The sequence below is a fragment of the Pan troglodytes genome, chromosome 9, assembly GCF_028858775.2.
Source record: "Pan troglodytes isolate AG18354 chromosome 9, NHGRI_mPanTro3-v2.0_pri, whole genome shotgun sequence".
Classification (NCBI taxonomy): domain Eukaryota; kingdom Metazoa; phylum Chordata; class Mammalia; order Primates; family Hominidae; genus Pan; species Pan troglodytes.
Window position 1 is genome coordinate 51,452,026 of NC_072407.2, and position 18,620 is coordinate 51,470,645.

Below are 18,620 nucleotides of genomic sequence, written 5' to 3' on the forward strand. Positions count from 1 at the left end.
TTGGTTCCTTTTAGTGAAACGTGGTGTTTCAAAGCCAAGCCCTGGCTGCTGGGTGAGCTCATTGCTGTTGGCATATCACTGCGCCCAGGCTGGTGGACACCCACATTTATAACTATATTTATTTCTAGATCTACCCGTATATTTTGAAATCCATGAGTTCACACTGATTCTTATAATTCTAATTCAACGCCACAGGGTCCACTCTGGTTCTCTCCCTTTCCATATTTGTAATTCTCTCCATCAATAGTGAGAAAGCGGCCAGGCACGGTGGCTCACACCTGTAATCTCAGCACTTTGGGAGGCTGAGGCAGGCGGATCATGGGGTCAGGAGATCGAGACCATCCTGGCTAACACAGTGAAAGCCTGTCTCTACTAAAAATGCAAAAAATTAGCTGGCATGGTGGCACATGCCTGTAGTCCCAGTTACTCAGGAGGCTGAGGCAGGAGAATTGCTTCAACCCAGGAGGCAGAGGTTGCAGTGAGCCAAGATGGAGGCATTGCACTCCAGCCTGGGTGACAAAGCAAGACTCCATCTAAAAAAAAAAAAGTGAGAAAGCTGCCTTCCACTGTCCTTAATCTACCTACTTTTTTTTTTTTTTTTTTTTTGAGATGGAGTCTCACTCTTGTTGCCCAGGCTGGAGTGCAGTGGTATGATCTCAGCTCACTGCAACCTCCACCTCCTGGGCTCAAGGGATTCTCCTGCCTCAGCCTCCAAGTAGCTGGGATTACAAGTGTGCGCCACCACGCCCAGCTAATTTTTTTTTTTTTTTTTTTTTTGAGACAGAGTCTTGCTCTGTCACCCAGGCTGGAGTGCAGTGGCAGGATTTCGGCTCACTGCAAGCTCTGCTTCCTGGGTTCACGCCATTCTCCTGCCTCAGCCTCCCGAGTAGCTGGGACTACAGGCGACTGCCACCACGCCAGGCTAATTTTTTTTTTGTATTTTTAGTAGAGATGGGGTTTCACCATGTTGGCCAGGCTGCTTTCGAACTGCTGACCTCAAGTGATCCACTTGCCTCGGCCTCCCAGAGTGCTGGGATTATAGACTGTGAGCCACCACACCTGACTTAATTACTTGTTTGATCAACCCCCTCTGTGTACCCAGTGTTCCACTGCCACTCCCTTCCACACACAGAACCCTCTTCACTCCATCCTTGACCTAATGCCCCCTGCCAGGATGCCCCAAATCACGTGCATGGCCTATTCGCTCTACTCAAGCTCTGATGCCTCACACAAACCTTCACCAATTTGTATGACTCCTTACTCTGGTGAGGTCCCAATGGCCCACGCCAGGCTGCCCCTCCTTGGGCTTGGTCTCTGACACTTCAAAACAACCCAACCCCATGTGTGGATTCTGTCCTCTCTCCATCACAGGTTCTGACCTCTCACCCCAGGCCTTGCCCTGTGTGGACACTCTTCAGCCTGCTTAGATTCCAGTGCCTCACACCAGGTCACCCCTCCACACAGATGCTTGTCTTGCTCTGTCCCACTTAATGGTTTTAGAACTGGTTTAGGGAAGGGGGTGAACATGAGGAAGAGGGACCAGGCTCTACTCTTTTTTCTTTTTTGAGATGGAGTCTCGCTCTGTTGCCCAGGCTGGAGTGCAATGGCACAATCTCAGCCCACCACAACTGCCACCTCCCGGGATCAAGCGATTCTCCTGCTTCAGCCTCCAGAGGAGCTGGGATTACAGGCACCCACCACCGCGCCCAGCTAATGTTTGTATTTTTAGTAGAGACAGGGTTTCACCATGTTGGTCAGGCTGGTCTCGAACCACTGACCCCAGGTGATCCAACCTCCCCTCTGCCTCCCAGAGTGCTGGGATTACAGGTGTGAGCCACTGCGCCAGGCCTCTACTCTTATTTTTTTTTTTTTGAGACAGAGTATTGCTCTGTCCCCCAGGCTGAAGTGCAGTAGTATGATCTTGGCTCACTGCAACCTCTGCCTCCCAGGTTCAGGAGATTCTCCTGCTTCATCCTCCCGAGTAGCTGGGACTACAGGTGTGTGCCACCATGCTGACTAATTTTTGTATTTTTTCTTTTTCTAGAGACAGGGTTTTGCCATGTTGTACAGGCTCGTCTTGAACTCCTGGGTTCAAGTGACCCACCCACCTCAGCCTCCCAAAGTGCTGGAATTACAAGCAGGAACCACTGCACACAACCAGGCTCTACTATTTATTGTTACAAAGAACTTATCACTTTATATGAGTCTGCTAGGACTGTCATATTAGGCAGGTGAGGCCTTTGGGAGGCAATTAGGTCATAAGGGTGGAGCCCTTATAAATGGGATTAGTGCCCTTATTAAGGGACTGTGCCCAGCATGGTTGTTCTCGCCTGTAATCCCAGCACTTTGGGAGGCCAAGACAGGTGGATCTTTTGAGGTCAGGAGTTAGAGACCAGCCTGGCCAACTTGGAGAAACCCCGTCTCTACTAAAAATACAAAAATTAGCCAGGCATGTTGATGCGTGTCTGTAATCCCAGCTACTCAGGAGGCTGAGGCAGGAGAACTGCTTGAACCCGGGAGGCAGAGATTGCAGTGAGCTGAGATCTCACCACTGCACTCCAGCCTGGGCGACAGAGTGAGACCCAGTCTCAAAAAGAAAAAAAAAAAAAAAGGAATGCAGAGAACTTCCTTGTCCCTTCCACCATGCAAGAACACAGCAAGAAGACTCCATCTGTGAACAAGAATGTGTGCCCTCACCAGACACCCAATCTGCAGGTGCCTTGATCTTGGACTTCCCAGCCTCCAGAACTGTGACATATCAATTCCTGTTGTTTACAAGCCACCCAGTCTGTTTCGTTACAACAGCCCAAACGGACTAAGCCTTCAACACGGGAATCTGGGGGGACACGATTCGTCTATAGCAGCTTCCCACCAGGCTTTCCAAACTGTGTGTTTCCTGTTTATCATATACCCTCCCACCCACTGCACGTCAGCTTCTCACTGCAGGGATCGCGTCTCTGTGGCATCCCAAGTTCCTGGAGGGGCTGCTGGAGGCCCTTGTACATATGTGCAGAGGAAACGCTTGCGTCTGAGGAAGCTCCCGTGGGGCGCCTCACTCCCACTCTCCCCACTCCTCAGACCTTGGGCATGGAAAGTCGGAATCCCTGGGACCAGGTACAAACAGTTTATTTTTCTATAACGAGCAAAGTACAAAGAGGCAGGGAGGGGAGCTGGGCCCAGGGGAGCAGCCGTGGGCAGGCCCCAAGGCCTTGGCTGTGGTGAGGACGACCTGGCAGCTGCCCCAGGAGTAAATGGGCCTCTGGCGTGCAGTGGAGAAAGAGCAGGAGTGGCGAGGAGGAAGCCCACGCCTGCTGCCAGGAGTCATACAAAGCCAGGCTTCATGGATGAGCGGCGGCAGTTGGGACAGCTCCGGGTCCCGTTGTTCTGCAGGCACCTGGGGAGGCAAAGGGCCCTGTCCACTCCCCTGAGGCCTGTCCTTCCCTCCGGGCCCTGGGCCCTCTCTTCCTTCCTTGCCTGCCCTCTGCAGGGGCTGGGATGCATCCTGGTGGCTGTTCAGCAGCAGTGGAAGGGAAGGGAACGGTCCCCCCAGGCTCCCACTGCACCCGGCTTGCCCCTCTCCTCCTCTGCCCCAGGGACCTCCAGGGCAGAGCAGGGGCTGGGAGTTGAGAGGATGGGATGGAACCAGACCCAGGGCAGGTCTGGCCCTGGATGTCTGACCTAATGACCTTTGAGGGGCCTCTCTGACTTCTCTTTGGGGATTATGAAAAGAATGGCCACAGATCTCAGCTCACTGCAGCCTCTGCCTCCCGGGTTCAAGTGATTCTCCTGCCTCAGCCTCCCGAGTAGCTGGGATTACAGGCTCCCACCACCATGCCTGGGTAATTTTTTAATTTTTAGTAGAGACGGGGTTTCACCATGTTGGCCAAGATGATCTTGAACTCCGGGGCTCAAGTGATCAGCCCGCCTCGGCCTCCCAAAGTGCTTGCGAGACAGACGTGAGGCACCACGCCTGGCCAAGGTTAAGTGTTTGCTATTAGTATTATTGCTGTGATTAAGCCAGCTGGGCCCTGGAGTGCCCCGAAGAGATCCTGCCCACCCCTGTCCACCCCCCCAGGAGCCCCCACCTGAGGTGGAAGATGTGGGAGCAGGGTAGGGCCTGCAGCCGGCTGTTCTTCTCGCCTATGGACTCGCCGCATAGGCCGCAGTAGAGCTCCGTCTCCTCCACGCACTCGTGGAACCTCACAACGTGCGCCCGCAGTTCCCGCTGCAGCCCTTTGCTGCGGTAAATGCTCTCACTCAGACAGTGCAGCTTGAGCTGGCTCAGCTGGGGCCCGCAGGAGTGGAGAGCGGCAGTGGGGGATGAGAACAAAGTCAGTGCAGGTAGGCTCCAGTCTCAGCCACTTCCCTGTCTTGCTGATGGACCTCGGAAAAATGTCCTGCCCTCTCTGAGACCTTGCTTCCTTTCATGCAGAATGAGGGGGTGGGTGAGATCAGAAGTCTTCACCCCCCAGAACTGCCTGGAGACCCCATGTTTTTGAAAGATTTTATGACCAAACCTGGTGCACAGACTCCATAATAATTTGCGGCAGGGCGCCGTGGCTCATGCCTGTAATCCCAGCACTTGGGGAGGCCGAAGCAGGTGGATCACCTGAGGCCAGGAGTTCGAGACCAGCCTGGCCAACATGGCGAAACCCCATCTCTACTAAAAATACAAAAATTAGCCGGGGGTGGTGGCGAGTGCCTGTAATCCCTGCTACTCAGGAGACTGAGGCAGGAGAATCGCTTGAACCGAGGAGGCGGAGGTTGCAGTAAGCCGAGATCGCACCACTGCACTCCAGCCTGGGCTCTAAGAGTGAAACTCCGTCTCAAAAAAATAATAATTAATTTGCTTTCCTGTTTTTATTAATTAAATATACACACAATAGCTCATCAGCATTTCTGATCAGCCTGATACCCAGGTAAACCAGAGAGGCTATAATCCAACCAAATTTTGGCATTTTGGTTGGACTGTGCACAGGATCTCATAGAAATGCACATCTGGAAGGCTTTGAGAAGTGGTGAACCTGTTTTCAAGATTTTAAGGTTTTAATAAGATTATGACGATTTTTTTTTTTTTTTTTTTTTAGATGGAGTCTTGCTCTGTCACCCAGGCTGGAGTACAGTGGCACAATCTTGGTTCATGGCAACCTCCACCTCCCGGGTTCAAGTGATTCTCCTGCCTCAGCCTCCCAAGCAGCTGGGATTACAGGCGTGCACTACCACACCTGGCTAATTTTTGTATTTTTAGTAGAGACGGGGTTTCACCATGTTGGTCAGGCTGACCTCAGGTGATCTGCCCACCTTGGCCTCCCAAAATGCAGGTGTGATCCACCGCACCCGGCCTTGGTTTTGGTTTTTAGGCCATGCTAATCTTCTCCGTATTGTTCCAATTTCAGAATATGGGCTGCCAAAGCAAGCACTAGATACCATTATTAAATTTGGAACATGGGCTTTGTAGTTAAAACAGACAAGTTAGTAGGTATGGGACCTTGGACGCCTCTTTGAGCCTCACTTTTCCTCATCTGTAAAATGGGGCTTGCTGTACCCACCTCACAGGGAGAGAGTGAGGACTGGACCCAGTACCTATAAGGACCCTGTGTGTGCTCAGTGCTCAGGGAGTGGAGGCCACTGTTAGGAGTTTTTGTTTGTTTTGAGACAAGGTCTCACTCTGTTACCCAGGCTGGAGTGCACTGGAGCAATCACAGCTCACTGCAGCCTTGACCTCCTGGGCTCAAGCTATCCTCCCACCTCAGCCTTCCAAGTAGTTGGGACCTCAGGTGTGTGCCACCACAGCTGGCTAATTTTAAAACATTTTTTGTAGAGGCCGGGCCTGGTGGCTCATGCCTGTAATCCCAGCACTTTGGGAGGCCGAGGCAGGTGGATCACCTGAGGTCAGGAGTTTCAGACAAGCCTGGCCAACACAGTGAATCCCCATCTCTATAAAAAATACAAAAATTAGCCCAGTGTGGTGGCGGGTGCCTATAATCCCAGCTACTCAGGAGGCTGAGGCAGGAGAATCACTTCAACCTGGGAGGCAGAGGTTGCAGTAAGCTGGGATCGCACTATTGCACTCCAGCCTGGGAGACAAGAGCGAAACTCAATCTCAAAAATGTTTTTTTCTTTTCTTTTCTTTTCTTTTTTTTAGAGCATGGGTCTCATTATGTAGCCCAGGCTGCTCTCGAACTTCTGGGCTCAAGTGATCCTCCTACCTCGGCCTCCCAAAATGCTAGGATTATAGATGTGAGCCACCGTGTCCAGCCCACTGTTAGGAGTTTTAATCAACATCAGGAAGCTTCTGAGGAATTCTGCTATCCTCCAAGCTATGAAACTTCTGCCCTGCCCTCAGAAGTGCTCTGTGTGTGGCAGAGAAAGAGCCAGAGTATGGGGTTGGCTGCAGGCAGCTCCCAGCATCAGGAAGGGCTCATGACATGAGTAGGCTCAGGAAGGCCCTTCCCCAGACCCAAGTTCCCCACTTGGGCCCTTGACCCCAGATCCAGGACACAGAATCAAGTCTGACCTTGTTCCCCACCTCCTCGGCCAGATCCTGGGCTCTCTCGATGGCATCCAGAGCCTGGAAGGTGAGCATAGGCCAGGGCTGCGGGCAGAGCTGTCTGACAGGCCTTGCTCACAGGGAAGCACAGGGTAGGGGGGCAGGCCTAGGGAGGGTGACATGGCAGCTGCCTTGTGTGTGAAGGCAGCAGGAAGAGACTAGGGCACAGTCATAGGGGCTGTGTGGGCAAGTGACCTCCTGCCTCAGTTTACCCAGGGTTCCAGCCCTTTACTAGCTGTGGGTCCTGGGGCAAGTGATGGGCCTTCTCTGAGCCTGGAAAATGACCAGGAATGTCCTGGCCTCGTAGGATCAGGGTGAGGCTGACGTCAGACAAAGTGGCTGAAAGAGCCGGCTGACCTACTGGCCCCAAGTGGGGAGCGCTGGGAGGGCTGGAGGCTGTGGGAAGGCCCGACCTCACCTTGTCCAGCGCCTTCCTGGCCACCCAGCACTTGGCCACACCCAGCAGCGCCTGCACCTGCCCCAGGCGGTTTCCGATCTCGGTCATGATGCTCATGGCGGAGTCGTACCTGGGGAAGGCTGTCTGCAGAGCCAGGTGGGGGATGGAATCAGGCTGTATCAGGCCTGTGCCCCTGCCCCCTGCCCCCAGCCCCTGCATCCCGGTGACCTCACCTCCAGGTCCCCACGGCTCCGGTGGATGTCAGCGAAGCAGAGCAGGCAGAGCGCCTGCAGTGGCCGGTCCCCGTGCTGCAGCGCGATCTTCATAGACTCCTGCGAGGGAGGCCAGTGGCTCAGGCCTACTCCTCTGCCACCACCACTGGAGTGCCCTCCCCTCAACAGACCCCTCTGAAGGGACAGCCCAGGGAAGCAACATCCTCAGAGCCTAGTGAATCTATCATGGTGCTGAGGGCTCACACACTGAACCACTGAAGTCACAGCACCCAGCAAGGTGGGTGGAAAGTGAGGCTCAAAGAGAAGTGACTTGATTGGGGTCACCCAGTAAGTGACAAAGCTGGGATGTGAACCCAGGTCAGTGGGACTCCAGAAACTGGCCCTCTTCCGTCTCTACCCTTCAAAGTACCCCATATAGGGTGTTGGGGCAGAAGGAAGCCCCCTCCCCTGCAGATGGATTGGAAGGGAGTGGGTTTGGGATGAGGCTGGGGGACAAATGTTTCCTTCAGGGGCTCAGCTGTAGAGAACTCATCTCATTTAAAAAATAAAAACTGGGCCAGGCACAAGTGGCTCACGCCTGGAATCCCAGCACTTTGGGAGGCCAAGACACGAGGATCGCTTCAGCACAGGAGGGTGGTTTAGTGAGACCCCGTCTCTACAAAAATAAAATTAGCTGTGCATGGTGGTGCACGCCTTTAGAGAGGCTGGGCCAGAGGCAAGCCCTAGGGGGCTTCCAGGGGCTGATTTGGAAGAAGGAAGCCCTGCTGTCCCAAGCCCCAGCCCCTGGCCCACACCACCTCATCCCCGACCTGCCCTCTTCCCCGCTGCCCCACCTCACAACACTCCATAGCACTGCCCAGGTGGCCCAGCAGGCGATAGGCCACGGCCATGTGGTACTGGCTCATGGCCCGGTACTTCAGGCTCCAGCCTTTGCCATAGTTGTTGACAAGCTCTGCCGCCTTGCAGGGGAAGAACAGGGCTTTCTCGTAGTCCTGCAGGGGACATGGAATGGAAGGAGGCAAACTGAGTGGCAGAGGCTGCCCCAAGTCAAGGGCTCCTGGGCTAGGTTTCTCTAACAGCAGGTAGGGGCGGGGGGCCCGAGTGTCTGCTCATTCATTGTGACATCCAGGACAAGAGTGGCCCGGTAGAGGGAACGGCCAGTGCAAAGGTGTCGCTCCGTGGACTCAGGGATTCTCATCTGGTTTGTGACGCATCCCAAGAGCCTAGCACAGTTCTTTGCACTTGGTAGATGCACAATAAATATTTGTTGAGTGAATGAATGAAAAGACAAGAAAATACAGTTGGCTTCTCTTTTCTCCCAATGCCAAATGGGCTCCTCAGCTTCAGAGATGCACAGGGATGGGAGATACCAGATCCCTCCACTAGAGCTTGCCTGCTGGCACCCGGAAGCAGGTGTTCACTGAAGCTCAGTGGCAGACTGGCAGCACAACAGGCTCAAAAGAACATCAGACAGACTCAGCGAGGCGATGCAACCATTGGCTTGTACTTTCTCCTCAAGCTTCCAAATGCATTTTCTACCTGCCCATGGTCAGCTGATGACCTCGCCTCGACTCCACGAGGAAAAGGAAGAAAATCAGGGAGAAGCTCCTTCCCCTCCTGTCTCCACCAGATCTTCCATCTCCACACCTCTGCTCCCACGCTCCCTGCCTCCTTTCCTGTCACTGTGGAGGATGGCTCCTGTTCCCATCAAATGCCAGCCCCCGATGAGCAGTCTCTGCATCGTCAGGTTCTCTCTTTCTACAGAATCTTTCCCATCCACGTGCAAACATGTCTGGCATTTCTCATCTCATTTAAAAAATAAAAACTGGGCCAGGCACAGTGGTTCACGCCTGGAATCCCAGCACTTTGGGAGGCCAAGACAGGAGGAACGCTTGAGCACAGGAGTTGGAGAATGGCCTGGGCAACTTAGTGAGACCCTGTCTCTACAAAAATAAAATCAGCTGTGCATGGTGGTGCACGCCTGTAGTTCCAAGCTACTCAAGAGGCTGAGGTGGGAGAATCACTTGAGCACAGGAGGTCGAGGATACGGTGAGCTGAGATTGCACCACTGCACTCCAGCCTGGGTGACAGAGGCAGACTCTGTCTCACAAAAAAAAAAAAAAAAAAAAAAAAAAAAAAGAAAAGAAGGAAAGAAAAAAGAAAACTAACCCACCTTCTCTTGACGTCATTTCCCTTCAGCTAAAGCCCCATTTCACTGTTCTTTTTCAAGGTAAATCTATTTGATCTTTCACTTAATATTTAACAAGCAGCTCCAAGTTAACATGACCAAAAGAGAAGTGTCAATAACCCCCCCAAAAAACCCTTTTCCTAATATGCCTTATTACATACTTTTAAATTTGAAGCCATATAAATGTTTTACAGGTTAAAAAATTAAATTTAATTTGAAAAATACCTAAAAATAGAAAATGGAGGTCAGGTGCAATGGCTCATGTCTGTAATCCCAGCACTCGGGGAAGCTGAGTTGGGAGAACAGCTTGAGGCCAGGAGTTCAAGATCAGCCTGGGCAACATTGCAAGACCACTGTCTCTACAAAAAATTTAAAAATTAGCCAGATGTGGAAGAATGTGCCTGTAGTCCCAGCTACTCAGGAAGCTGAGGAGGGAGGATCGCTTGAACACAGGAGTTTTAGGTTACAGTGAACTGTGATTGAGCCACTGCACTCCATCCTGGGTAACAGAGCAAGATCCTGTCTCAAACAAAAACAAAAACAAAAACCTAAGGCTGGGTGCAGTGGCTCACGCCTGTAATCCCAGCACTTTGGGAGGCCGAGATGGGCAGATCATGAAGTCAGGAGATCGAGACCATCCTGGCTAATATGGTGAAACCCCATCTCCACTAAAATACAAAAAAACTAGCCAGGTGTGGTGACAAGTGCCTGTGGTCCCAGCTACTTGGGAGGCTGAGGCAGGAGAATCACTTGAATCTGGGAGACAGAGGTTGCAGTGAGCCGAGATCGCGCCACTGCACTCCAGCCTGGGCAATAGAGCAAGACACTGTCTCAAAAAAAAAAAAAAAAAAAGTAAATAAATGTCCCTAACTGTGTGTCATATTACTACAACCACACACACAAATAATTATTTTGGCCGGGCGCAGTGGCTTATGCCTGTAATCCCAGCACTTTGGGAGGCCGAGGTGGGTGGACTACAAGGTCAAGAGATCCAGACCATCCTGGCTAACATGGTGAAACCCCGTCTCTACTAGAAATACACACACAAAAAAAATTAGCGGGGCGTGGTGGCAGGCGCCTGTAGTCCCAGCTACTCGGGAGGCTGAGGCAGGAGAATGGCGTGAACCCGGGAGGCGGAGGGTGCAGTGACCGAGATCGTGCCACTGCACTCCAGCCTGGGTGACAGAGTAAGACTCCGTCTCTAAAAATATATATATATATATTATTTCAATGACTTTGGAACAAAAGTACTCAGTTTACCCAAGTGGGATATATTACAAAAACAAGGCTGGGCACAGTGGCTCACACCGGTAATCCCAGCACTTTGGGAGGCTGAAGCGGGTGGATCACCAGGTCAAGAGATTGAGACCATCCTGGCCAACATGGTGAAACCCCGTCTCTACTAAAAATACATAAAATTAGCTGGGCATAGTGGCGTGTGCCGGTAGTCCCAGCTACTCGGGAGGCTGAGCCAGGAGAATCGCTTGAACCCGGGAGGCAGAAGTGGCAGTGAGCCGAGATCGAGCCACTGCACTCCAGCCTAGGCAACAGAGCGAGACTGTCTCAAAAAAAAAAAAAAAAAAAAAAAAAAAAAAGCCAAAAGAACAGCAAAGAAATCTTAAACTTCATTCAGTTGTCTTTATTTTCTAGAGTAATATTGGTATTGTCTTTTGGAATTATTTTACGTATTTTGTAGGGTAAAGCAAATATTTAATTATGTGGTTAGAAACTAAGATTTTTCATCTAAGAGAAAAGACAATCAAGTTTAAATTAAGTTAAGGGGAACTCCTGAAACATTAGATTTGAATTGGAAATGTCAGTATAAACTTCCATTATTCTGATAACTGAAAAGATTTAGAAGCACGGACATCCCACTAGCAATGAACACCCCACAAGCCCACATTTGGGCTTTTTTTTTTTTTCCTCTCACACAGGGTCTTGCTCTGTTGCCCAGGCTGGAGTGCAGTGGAGCACTCATGGCTCACTGCAGCCTCAAACTCCTGGGCTCAAGCGATCCTCCCGCCTCAGCCTCCTGAGTAGCTGAAACAATAGGTGTGAGCCACCATGTCTGGTTCATTTTTAAAGTTTGGTGCAGATGGGGTCTTGCTATGCGACTCAAGCTGCTCTCAAACTCCTGGGCTCAAGCAATCCTTCTGCTTGGCCTCTCAAAGTGCTCACATTATAGGCATGAGCCTTGCCAAATTTAAAAAAAAAAAAAACTGTTTGTAGACGCTGGTCTGGAACTCCTGGTCTTGAGCGATCCTCACCCCTCAGCTTCTCAAAGTGCTGGGATTACAAGTGTGAGCCACCATGCCTAGCTTACTTTTCTTCAGAATTAAAAAGGTTTTTAAAAACCCCTGTCCCGCCCCAGTCCTATCTCATCTCACTGAATGGCTCCCCCTTACATCTGCTTCCTAAAAACAAAGTCCTGGCTGTCATCCTTGGTGACTCATTTCCTCCCATCCCACCTTGGATCCATCAGCATTTATCCACTCACTAACTCCAGGATTTATTAAGCATCTACTGGGGCCAGGCATTAAATCCCCCATGGACCAAGCACAGCACAGATACCTGAGGGGAAAGGGAACAAAAATACCCAGGGTTGGCCGGGTGCGGTGGCTCACGCCTGTAATCCCAGCACTTTGGGAGGCCAAGACGGGTGGATCCCTGAGGTCAGGAGTTCAAGACCAGCCTGGCCAACATGGTGAAACCCCATTTCTACTAAAAACACAAAAATTAGCCGGGCGTGGTGGTATACACCTGTAGTCCCAGCTACCTGGGAGGCTGGGGCAGGAGAATCGCTTGAACCCAGGAGGCGGAGGTTGCAGTGAGCCGAGATGGCACCACTGCACTCCAGCCTGGGTGACAAGAGCAAAACTCCGCCCCTGCCCCCACCAAAAAATACCCAGGATCAGAACCTGCCGTGGCTGATCCTATCAGTTCCTTCACAGTTGGCCCTCCTCCTCTCACCTCTCTACCTCCGCACACACCTGAGACACGCCTGGCAGCCATGCTGGCCTCTGTCCTTCCTGGAACATTCCAGGAAACATTCCAGGATGCTCCCCCAGGGTCCAGCTTGGCTTTAGGGGCTCGCCCATTTTTGCCTAGAATGCTCTCTCACCATATTTTTGCATGGCGCACCCTCTCTTCTTCAAGCCATCAAACATCACCTCTGCAAGGCCCTCTGACCACTATATTTGAAATTATGACACCCCTACGCCCAGTGCTGCCAGCCCTTTGCCCCGCTTCGCTTTCTCCTAACCACTTGACTTCCTGACTGTGTTGACCGTCTTTCTTCCCCAACTAGAATGCAACCCTCGTGAGGATGGGGACTTGGCTGTTTTTCTCACTGCTACACCCTGGGTCAACAGTCTTGGGATACAGTAGCTGGTCAATAAATATTTGATGACTGACTCCATACAACCCCACTGTAAGGTGAGTCCTATTCTCCTTCATTTTACAGATCTCTCCCAAGGTTCAGAGAGGAGAGGTGACTTGCCCAAGACCACACAGCAAACATGGCAGTGCAGGCCGCTGGCCTGTCCTCACAGAGGAGCCTCCCATTATTCCTCCAGGAAGTCACACAGATCAAGGTTTGAATCCTGGCTCTGCCCTTGCTGGCTTCCTGGCCAAGTTGTTACCTTCCTGGATAAGCCTTTTTGCTCTCTGATTCTCACTCTCCTCAGCCCTCCCTAAAAGGAGGGCTGAATGAGGTAGCGCCACAGGGTGTGTGCCTCATGAGAGGGGAGCCCCAAAACCCTCCACTGCTGTCCCCCTGGGGTGCAGGCCCACCTTGACCTGGGCATAGAAGCTGCCCAGGCTGCAGCACACGCGGCACTCGAGCATGGCATCATCATTGTTGTGGGCGTAGCGCAGGGCCTTCTCGAAGCTCTCCAGGGCCTTCTGGAAGACGCTGAGGCCCAGGAAGGCATTGCCCATGCTCAGGCTGACCTGGCCTCCGAGCTGGGCACCTGCCCTGGTACCAGGCAGCCCAAGGCAGGTCTTGCAGTAGGAGATGGTCTTGTGAAACTCGCACAGCTTCTCGTTGCTGCGTGCCAGGTTCAGGTAGCTCTCCAGGAGGAAGTCGGCATCCTCCAGCTCCCGGGCCGTGTCGATCTGGACCACAGCGAACTGCACACAGCGACGGTGGGCAGGTGGTGCTCAGCCTGGACTCTGAGCCTTGGACCCCAGCCTGCACTGCAGGCTCAGACCTGGAGGCCCCACACCCAGCCCCCAGCCTCACACCCAAAGCAGCAGATCCCAAAGCTTCTTTTCAGACCCAGAGCTTCTACCCGCCAGCCTCAGCTACCTTCCCTACACCCCAGCCTCACCTCCCAAGCTCAGGCTTGCAGCCTTCACCTTCTATCCCAAGCCTCAGATCTGGAGTCTCCACCACCCACCCACCCCCAGCCGCAACCCTGGAGCCCACCCCCCGCCAGGCTCAGATACAGAACACCAGACAGGAAGGCTGAAACCTACAATGGGCTTGAGACCCACAAACCCTCGACCCTGAGGCTGGAGAACCTCAGTCTCAGAGACTCGGGCACCACAGTTCAAGGCCACAGGCCTGAATCTGATGCCAAGACTCAGTATCTAAGACCCAGGGCCTTAGATATAAATTCAGAGCCTCGGGCCCTGGCTGCCAGCCTGTGGGACACAGGGGAGCCCGAGGAGGCCGAGAGGGGACTGGGGAGCCTGGGAGACATCCGGCCCCAGCCTGACCCTCGAATGCCCCCAGGCCGGGTACACCCACCTTCAGCATCTCCTTGTAGCGGCCCATCTCCGAGTGGGCCGTGACCAGGCAGCCCAGCACGCGGAAGCGCCCCATGAGGTCCGAGCTCTTCTCCAGCACCTTTGTCCACACCTGCAATGCCTTCTCTGTCTGGTTGGACTGGTACAGCTGGAGCCCCTTCTCGATCTGCTGCTTGGTCTGGTCCTGCCCCATCCTCCCCAAGCCCTGTGCCCCACGTGGGGTGATCCCTGGTGGCTCCGTGCCTCTAGGCACTCATGGGGCAGGAATCACAGTGCCAGGCCCCCCGAAATGTGGGAACAAAAGCAGCGTCGGGTGGGAGCCGGAGTGGGGCCTGGATGGAGAGCAGGCGCCACCCTGGGAACAAAGCTGGTTCAGCCCGTCTGCAGCTGTCGCTGCCAGTTGGGGCCACATGGCCTCTGAGGAATGTCAGCAGCAAGGTCACGTGGGCCTCTGCTGCACCCACCCGCGAGCTGGGACGTGGCTTCCCTGAGCATACAGGCACCTTGCCACCTGGGCACCCCCTTGGGCGTCCCTTCGGCACCTCCGACACTGACCCTGACCGCCCTGGCAGCACGGGCCCTCCCAGCAGCCTTGCCAAGGGGCCAGCTCCAGCAAGTGGGCAGGCCTTGGGCCAGAGGTGCTCGGGGGAAGGAGAGCGAGGCTGGACCTGCAGGTCCGGGGAAGCCAGGTGAGCGCCCAGCCCTGCTTCTCCCCCATCAAGACACCCCTGACCGCAGCATCCCCTGGCTCTGTTCCTGAAATTCACTGAGCACCGTGGGTCACTCATCCAGGCCCAGGCTGACACCATTCACCAACTCTCACCTTAGAGAGTCTGGGAAAGACCTCCAGCTGGTGAGAGGCCTGAGCTCTAGCCTGGCTTCCTTCGAACTCCCAGTGGGACCCTAGCCAAATGACCTGGCACCGTGGACTGAAGAGAGGAATGGTACCTGGCTCACTGGACTGCTATGAGAACTCAATGACGAAAGAGTTGAGAAGGACTTAGGACAGTGCCCGGCACAGGAAACCCCGTATGTGCTGCAAGAGGCTATTTTGCTCCATGGCAAATCCCCACCCGGGCCAGAACCCAGCCCTTGAAGTTTCAATGTCTCACTTCCAATCCCAACCCCGGGCTGAAAGGGTCCTCATAATGAGATTTAACACCAGATACTGTGGAGAAGGGCAAGGTCTTATGTAGTATTGGAGCCCCCGCTAGCAGGCCAGCTCATCCAGCCCCCCTTTCTCCTCTCTCTGCATGCCAGCCTTCTTCCTGGCCCAGGGCAAAAGTTTATCCTTTCTGGCTGGGCAATTCAGTGGTTTTTAGTATATTCACAGAGATGCACATTAATTGCCACTAATTCCAGAACATTTTAATCACCCCAAAAAGGAGACACACACCCATCAGCAGTTACACCACTCCATTCCCCACCTTGATATGACTGAATCATGTCCCCCCGCAACCAAACGCATATGTTTAAGTCCTAACACTCAGTATCTCATAAGGTGACTGTCTTTGGAGACAGGGTCTTTAAAGGGTAATTAAGGTAAAATGAAATCACATTGTACCTCATCCAGTTAAGACTGGTATCCCCCCCCCCTTTTTTTGAGACAGGGTCTCACTCTGTCACCTAGGCTGGAGTGCAGTGGTGCAGTCACAGCTCACTGCAACCTCTACCTCCTAGGCTCAAGTGACCCTCCCACCTCAGTCTCCTGGGTAGCTGAGACCACAGCTGTCTAGATTTTGTAGAGATGGGTTTCACCATGTTGCCCAGGCTGGTCTTGAACTCCTGGAGGTGGAGGTTTCAGTGAGCCGTGATTGTGCCACTGCACTCCAGCCTGAGCACCAGAGCAAGACCTTGTCTCAAAAAATAAATCAACAATAAATTTTTATTTTTAAAAATTATTTTATTTTTGAGACGGAGTTTTGCTCTTGTTGCATAGGCTGGAGTGCAGTGGCACAATCTCAGCTCACTGAGACTTCTACCTCCCGGGTTCAAGCAATTCTCCTGCCTCAGCCTCCCAAGTAGCTGGGATGACAGGTGTATGCCACCACGCCTGGCTAAGTTTTTGTATTTAGTAGAGACAGGGTTTCACCATGTTGGTCAGGCTGGTCTCGAACTCCTGACCTCAGTTGATCCACCTGCCTCAGAGCCTCCCGAAGTATTGGGGTTATAGGTGTGAGCCACCATGCCTGACCACAATACTTTTTTTTTTTTTTTTGAGACACTTTCCCTCTGTCACCCAGGCTGGAGTGCGGTGGTGCCATCTTGGCTCACTGCAACCTTCACCTCCCAGGTTCAAGTGATTCTCCTGCCTCAGCCTCCTGAGTAGCTGGGATTACAGCTGCGCACCACCACACCTGGCTAATTTTTGTATTTTTAGTAGAGACGGGGTTTCACCATGTTGGTCAGGCTGGTCTGGAACTCCTGACTTCGTGATCTGCCCACCTCTGCCTCCCAAAGTGTTGGGATTACAGGCATGAGCCCCCGCACCTGGCCCACAATAAATGTTTAAAAAGGACACAGTCACATAGAAGAAGAGCACGTGAAGACACAGGGAGAAGATGGCTATCTACAAGCCCAGGAGCAAGGCTTTAGAATGAAACCAACTCTGCCAATTCCTTGATCTTGGACTTCTAGCGTCCAGAACTGTGAGAAAATAAATTTCTGTTATTTAAGCCACCTGGTGTCTATGGACCTGTCTATTGTGGACCCTTCACAGGAATGGAATCATACAATATGTGGTCATCTGTGACTGGCTTCTTTAACTTGGCATAATGTTTTCAAGATTCAACTATGTTTTCAACCGTATCAGAACTTCATTACTTATTGTGGTTGGTTAATACTCATTGTCTGGATATACATTTTGTTGATTCAGCAGTTAATGGGCATTTGGGTTGTTTCATTTTTGGCTACTATGAATAATGATGCTATAAAAATTTATGTACAAATTGGGCTGGGCACGGTGGCTCACGCCTGTAATCCCAGCACACTAGGAGGCTGAAGCAGGCAGATCACTTGAGCCCAGGAGTTGGAGACCAGCCTGGGAAACATAGCGAGACCCCATATCTACAAAAAATACAAAAAAAAAAAAAAAAAAAAAATTAGCTGGGTGTGGTGGTGCACAGCTGTGGTCCCAGCTACTCGCGAGGCTGAGGCAGGAGAATCGCTTGAGCCTACGAGCTTGGACTGCAGTGAGCCGCAATCATGCCACTACACTCCAGCCTGGGTGACAGAGCAAGACCCTGTTTCAAAAAAATAAAAAATTCATGTACTAGGTTTTATGGGGACATGTTTTCATTTCTCTTAGGTATATGCTTGGAGCAGAAGTGTGAGTAATATGGCAACTGTTACATTCTGGTACCTGCCTACCTGTCTGCCCCAGGGCCTTTGCACCTCCTAATTCCTTCTCTGTTCACCACACCCACACTCTGCCTCGTAAGTCATAATTAGGATGAATCAGCATATTATCCTCTCATTGAATTACACTGCATTCTGACACAGGACTTATCTCTATAATTTTATTTTGAGACAGGGTCTCACTTTGTCGCCCAGGCTGGAGTGCAGTGGTGCAATCTAGGCTCACTGAGGCCTCGACCTCCTGGGCTCAAGCCACCCTCCCACCTCAACCCTCACAAGTAGCTGGCATTACAGGCAATGCCACCATGCCCAGCTAATTTTTATATTTTTAGTAGAGACGGGGTTTCACCATGTTGGCCAGGCTGGTTTCGAACTCCTGTGCTCAAGTGATCCGCTGGGCTCAGCATCCCAAAGTGCTGGGATTACAGGCGTGAGCCACCATGCCCAGCCTCTCTATAATTTTATATTAGTGAGGTTGTTTGCTGAATGTCTTTATTCTTCACTCAAATGAGGTCATATGGCTGGGCCCTAACCCAGGGCAGGACTTTGTCTCCTTCATTACTGACTGTATTCCCAGAGCAAGGCCCGGCACACTGTGGCCCCTCAATAAATGTCAAATATCGGTGAATGGGGAAGAAGGGGAGGAAAGACGGCTTCACCGGGAAATTCAGAGCAACTACACGGCCTGCTTCCTAGGAGCCCAACGGGTCAGAGGGGGCGCTCTGGGGGTCAGAAGGCAAATGGCCCAGGCTCAACAGAGGCAGAGTGGGAGCAGGCCCTGGGACAGGTGGCTGGGCAAGGCCACCTGGACTCCCCACAGGAGTGCTCCTAAGCCTGGGAAAGGGAGGGAGAGCTGGCTGCGGTCTTCTCTCATCTCAGGGAGGCCTGGGTTGATGCTGAGCTGCAGATGGGAGGGAAGCTGGGCCCACAGCGAAGGTGTGAAGGGCCAGCAGATTCTCCCCACTCCAAGGCCCAGACACTATTCACATTGAGTCTCTGGCAGGAAGGAATGGAGGAAGGGCGGCCTGCATCTACACCCCAACAGAGTTGGGGACCACAGCCTTCCTCTTTCCTGGGGAACTCGAATGACCTCAAAACTTGAAAACTTGATGGGATCAAGCTGTCCTTTCCCTGAGACAGGTC

At 52.5% G+C, this 18,620-nt stretch overlaps 1 protein-coding gene across 8 annotated transcripts; it reads right to left on the reverse strand.

Moving 5' to 3' along the window:
* Positions 1 to 3,110: 3,110 nt before the first annotated feature.
* On the reverse strand, positions 3,111 to 15,968 carry RAPSN (receptor associated protein of the synapse). Of its 8 annotated transcripts, none has more exons than XM_001168947.5 (8): positions 14,122 to 15,960; positions 13,161 to 13,499; positions 8,014 to 8,172; positions 7,181 to 7,279; positions 6,969 to 7,091; positions 6,518 to 6,571; positions 4,086 to 4,285; positions 3,111 to 3,394 (listed from the first exon to the last, which is right to left on the reverse strand). In XM_001168947.5, the coding sequence occupies exons 1-8, from the start codon at positions 14,311 to 14,313 to the stop codon at positions 3,322 to 3,324; spliced, it is 1,239 nt and encodes a 412-aa protein (XP_001168947.1). In that variant the 5' UTR covers positions 14,314 to 15,960; the 3' UTR covers positions 3,111 to 3,321. The 8 variants fall into 8 exon arrangements, with proteins under 8 accessions (XP_001168947.1, XP_009458638.1, XP_508891.2 ...); XM_054661360.2 differs by lacking the exon at positions 3,111 to 3,394 and adding an exon at positions 3,401 to 3,970 and having other exon boundaries at positions 14,122 to 15,965; XM_009460363.4 differs by lacking the exon at positions 8,014 to 8,172 and having other exon boundaries at positions 14,122 to 15,963.
* Positions 15,969 to 18,620: the final 2,652 nt, after the last annotated feature.

Excerpts from the sequence above, each read along its gene's own strand:
- RAPSN (XM_054661360.2), bottom strand. The coding sequence starts at position 14,313 with ATGGGGCAGGACCAGACCAAGCAGCAGATCGAGAAGGGGCTCCAGCTG. Across the intron at positions 8,173-13,160 it reads GCTTCTATGCCCAGGTCAAG|GACTACGAGAAAGCCCTGTT; the intron begins GTGGGCCTGCAC and ends TGTCCCCTGCAG. Across the intron at positions 6,572-6,968 it reads CCAGGAAGGCGCTGGACAAG|GCTCTGGATGCCATCGAGAG; the intron begins GTGAGGTCGGGC and ends CTCACCTTCCAG.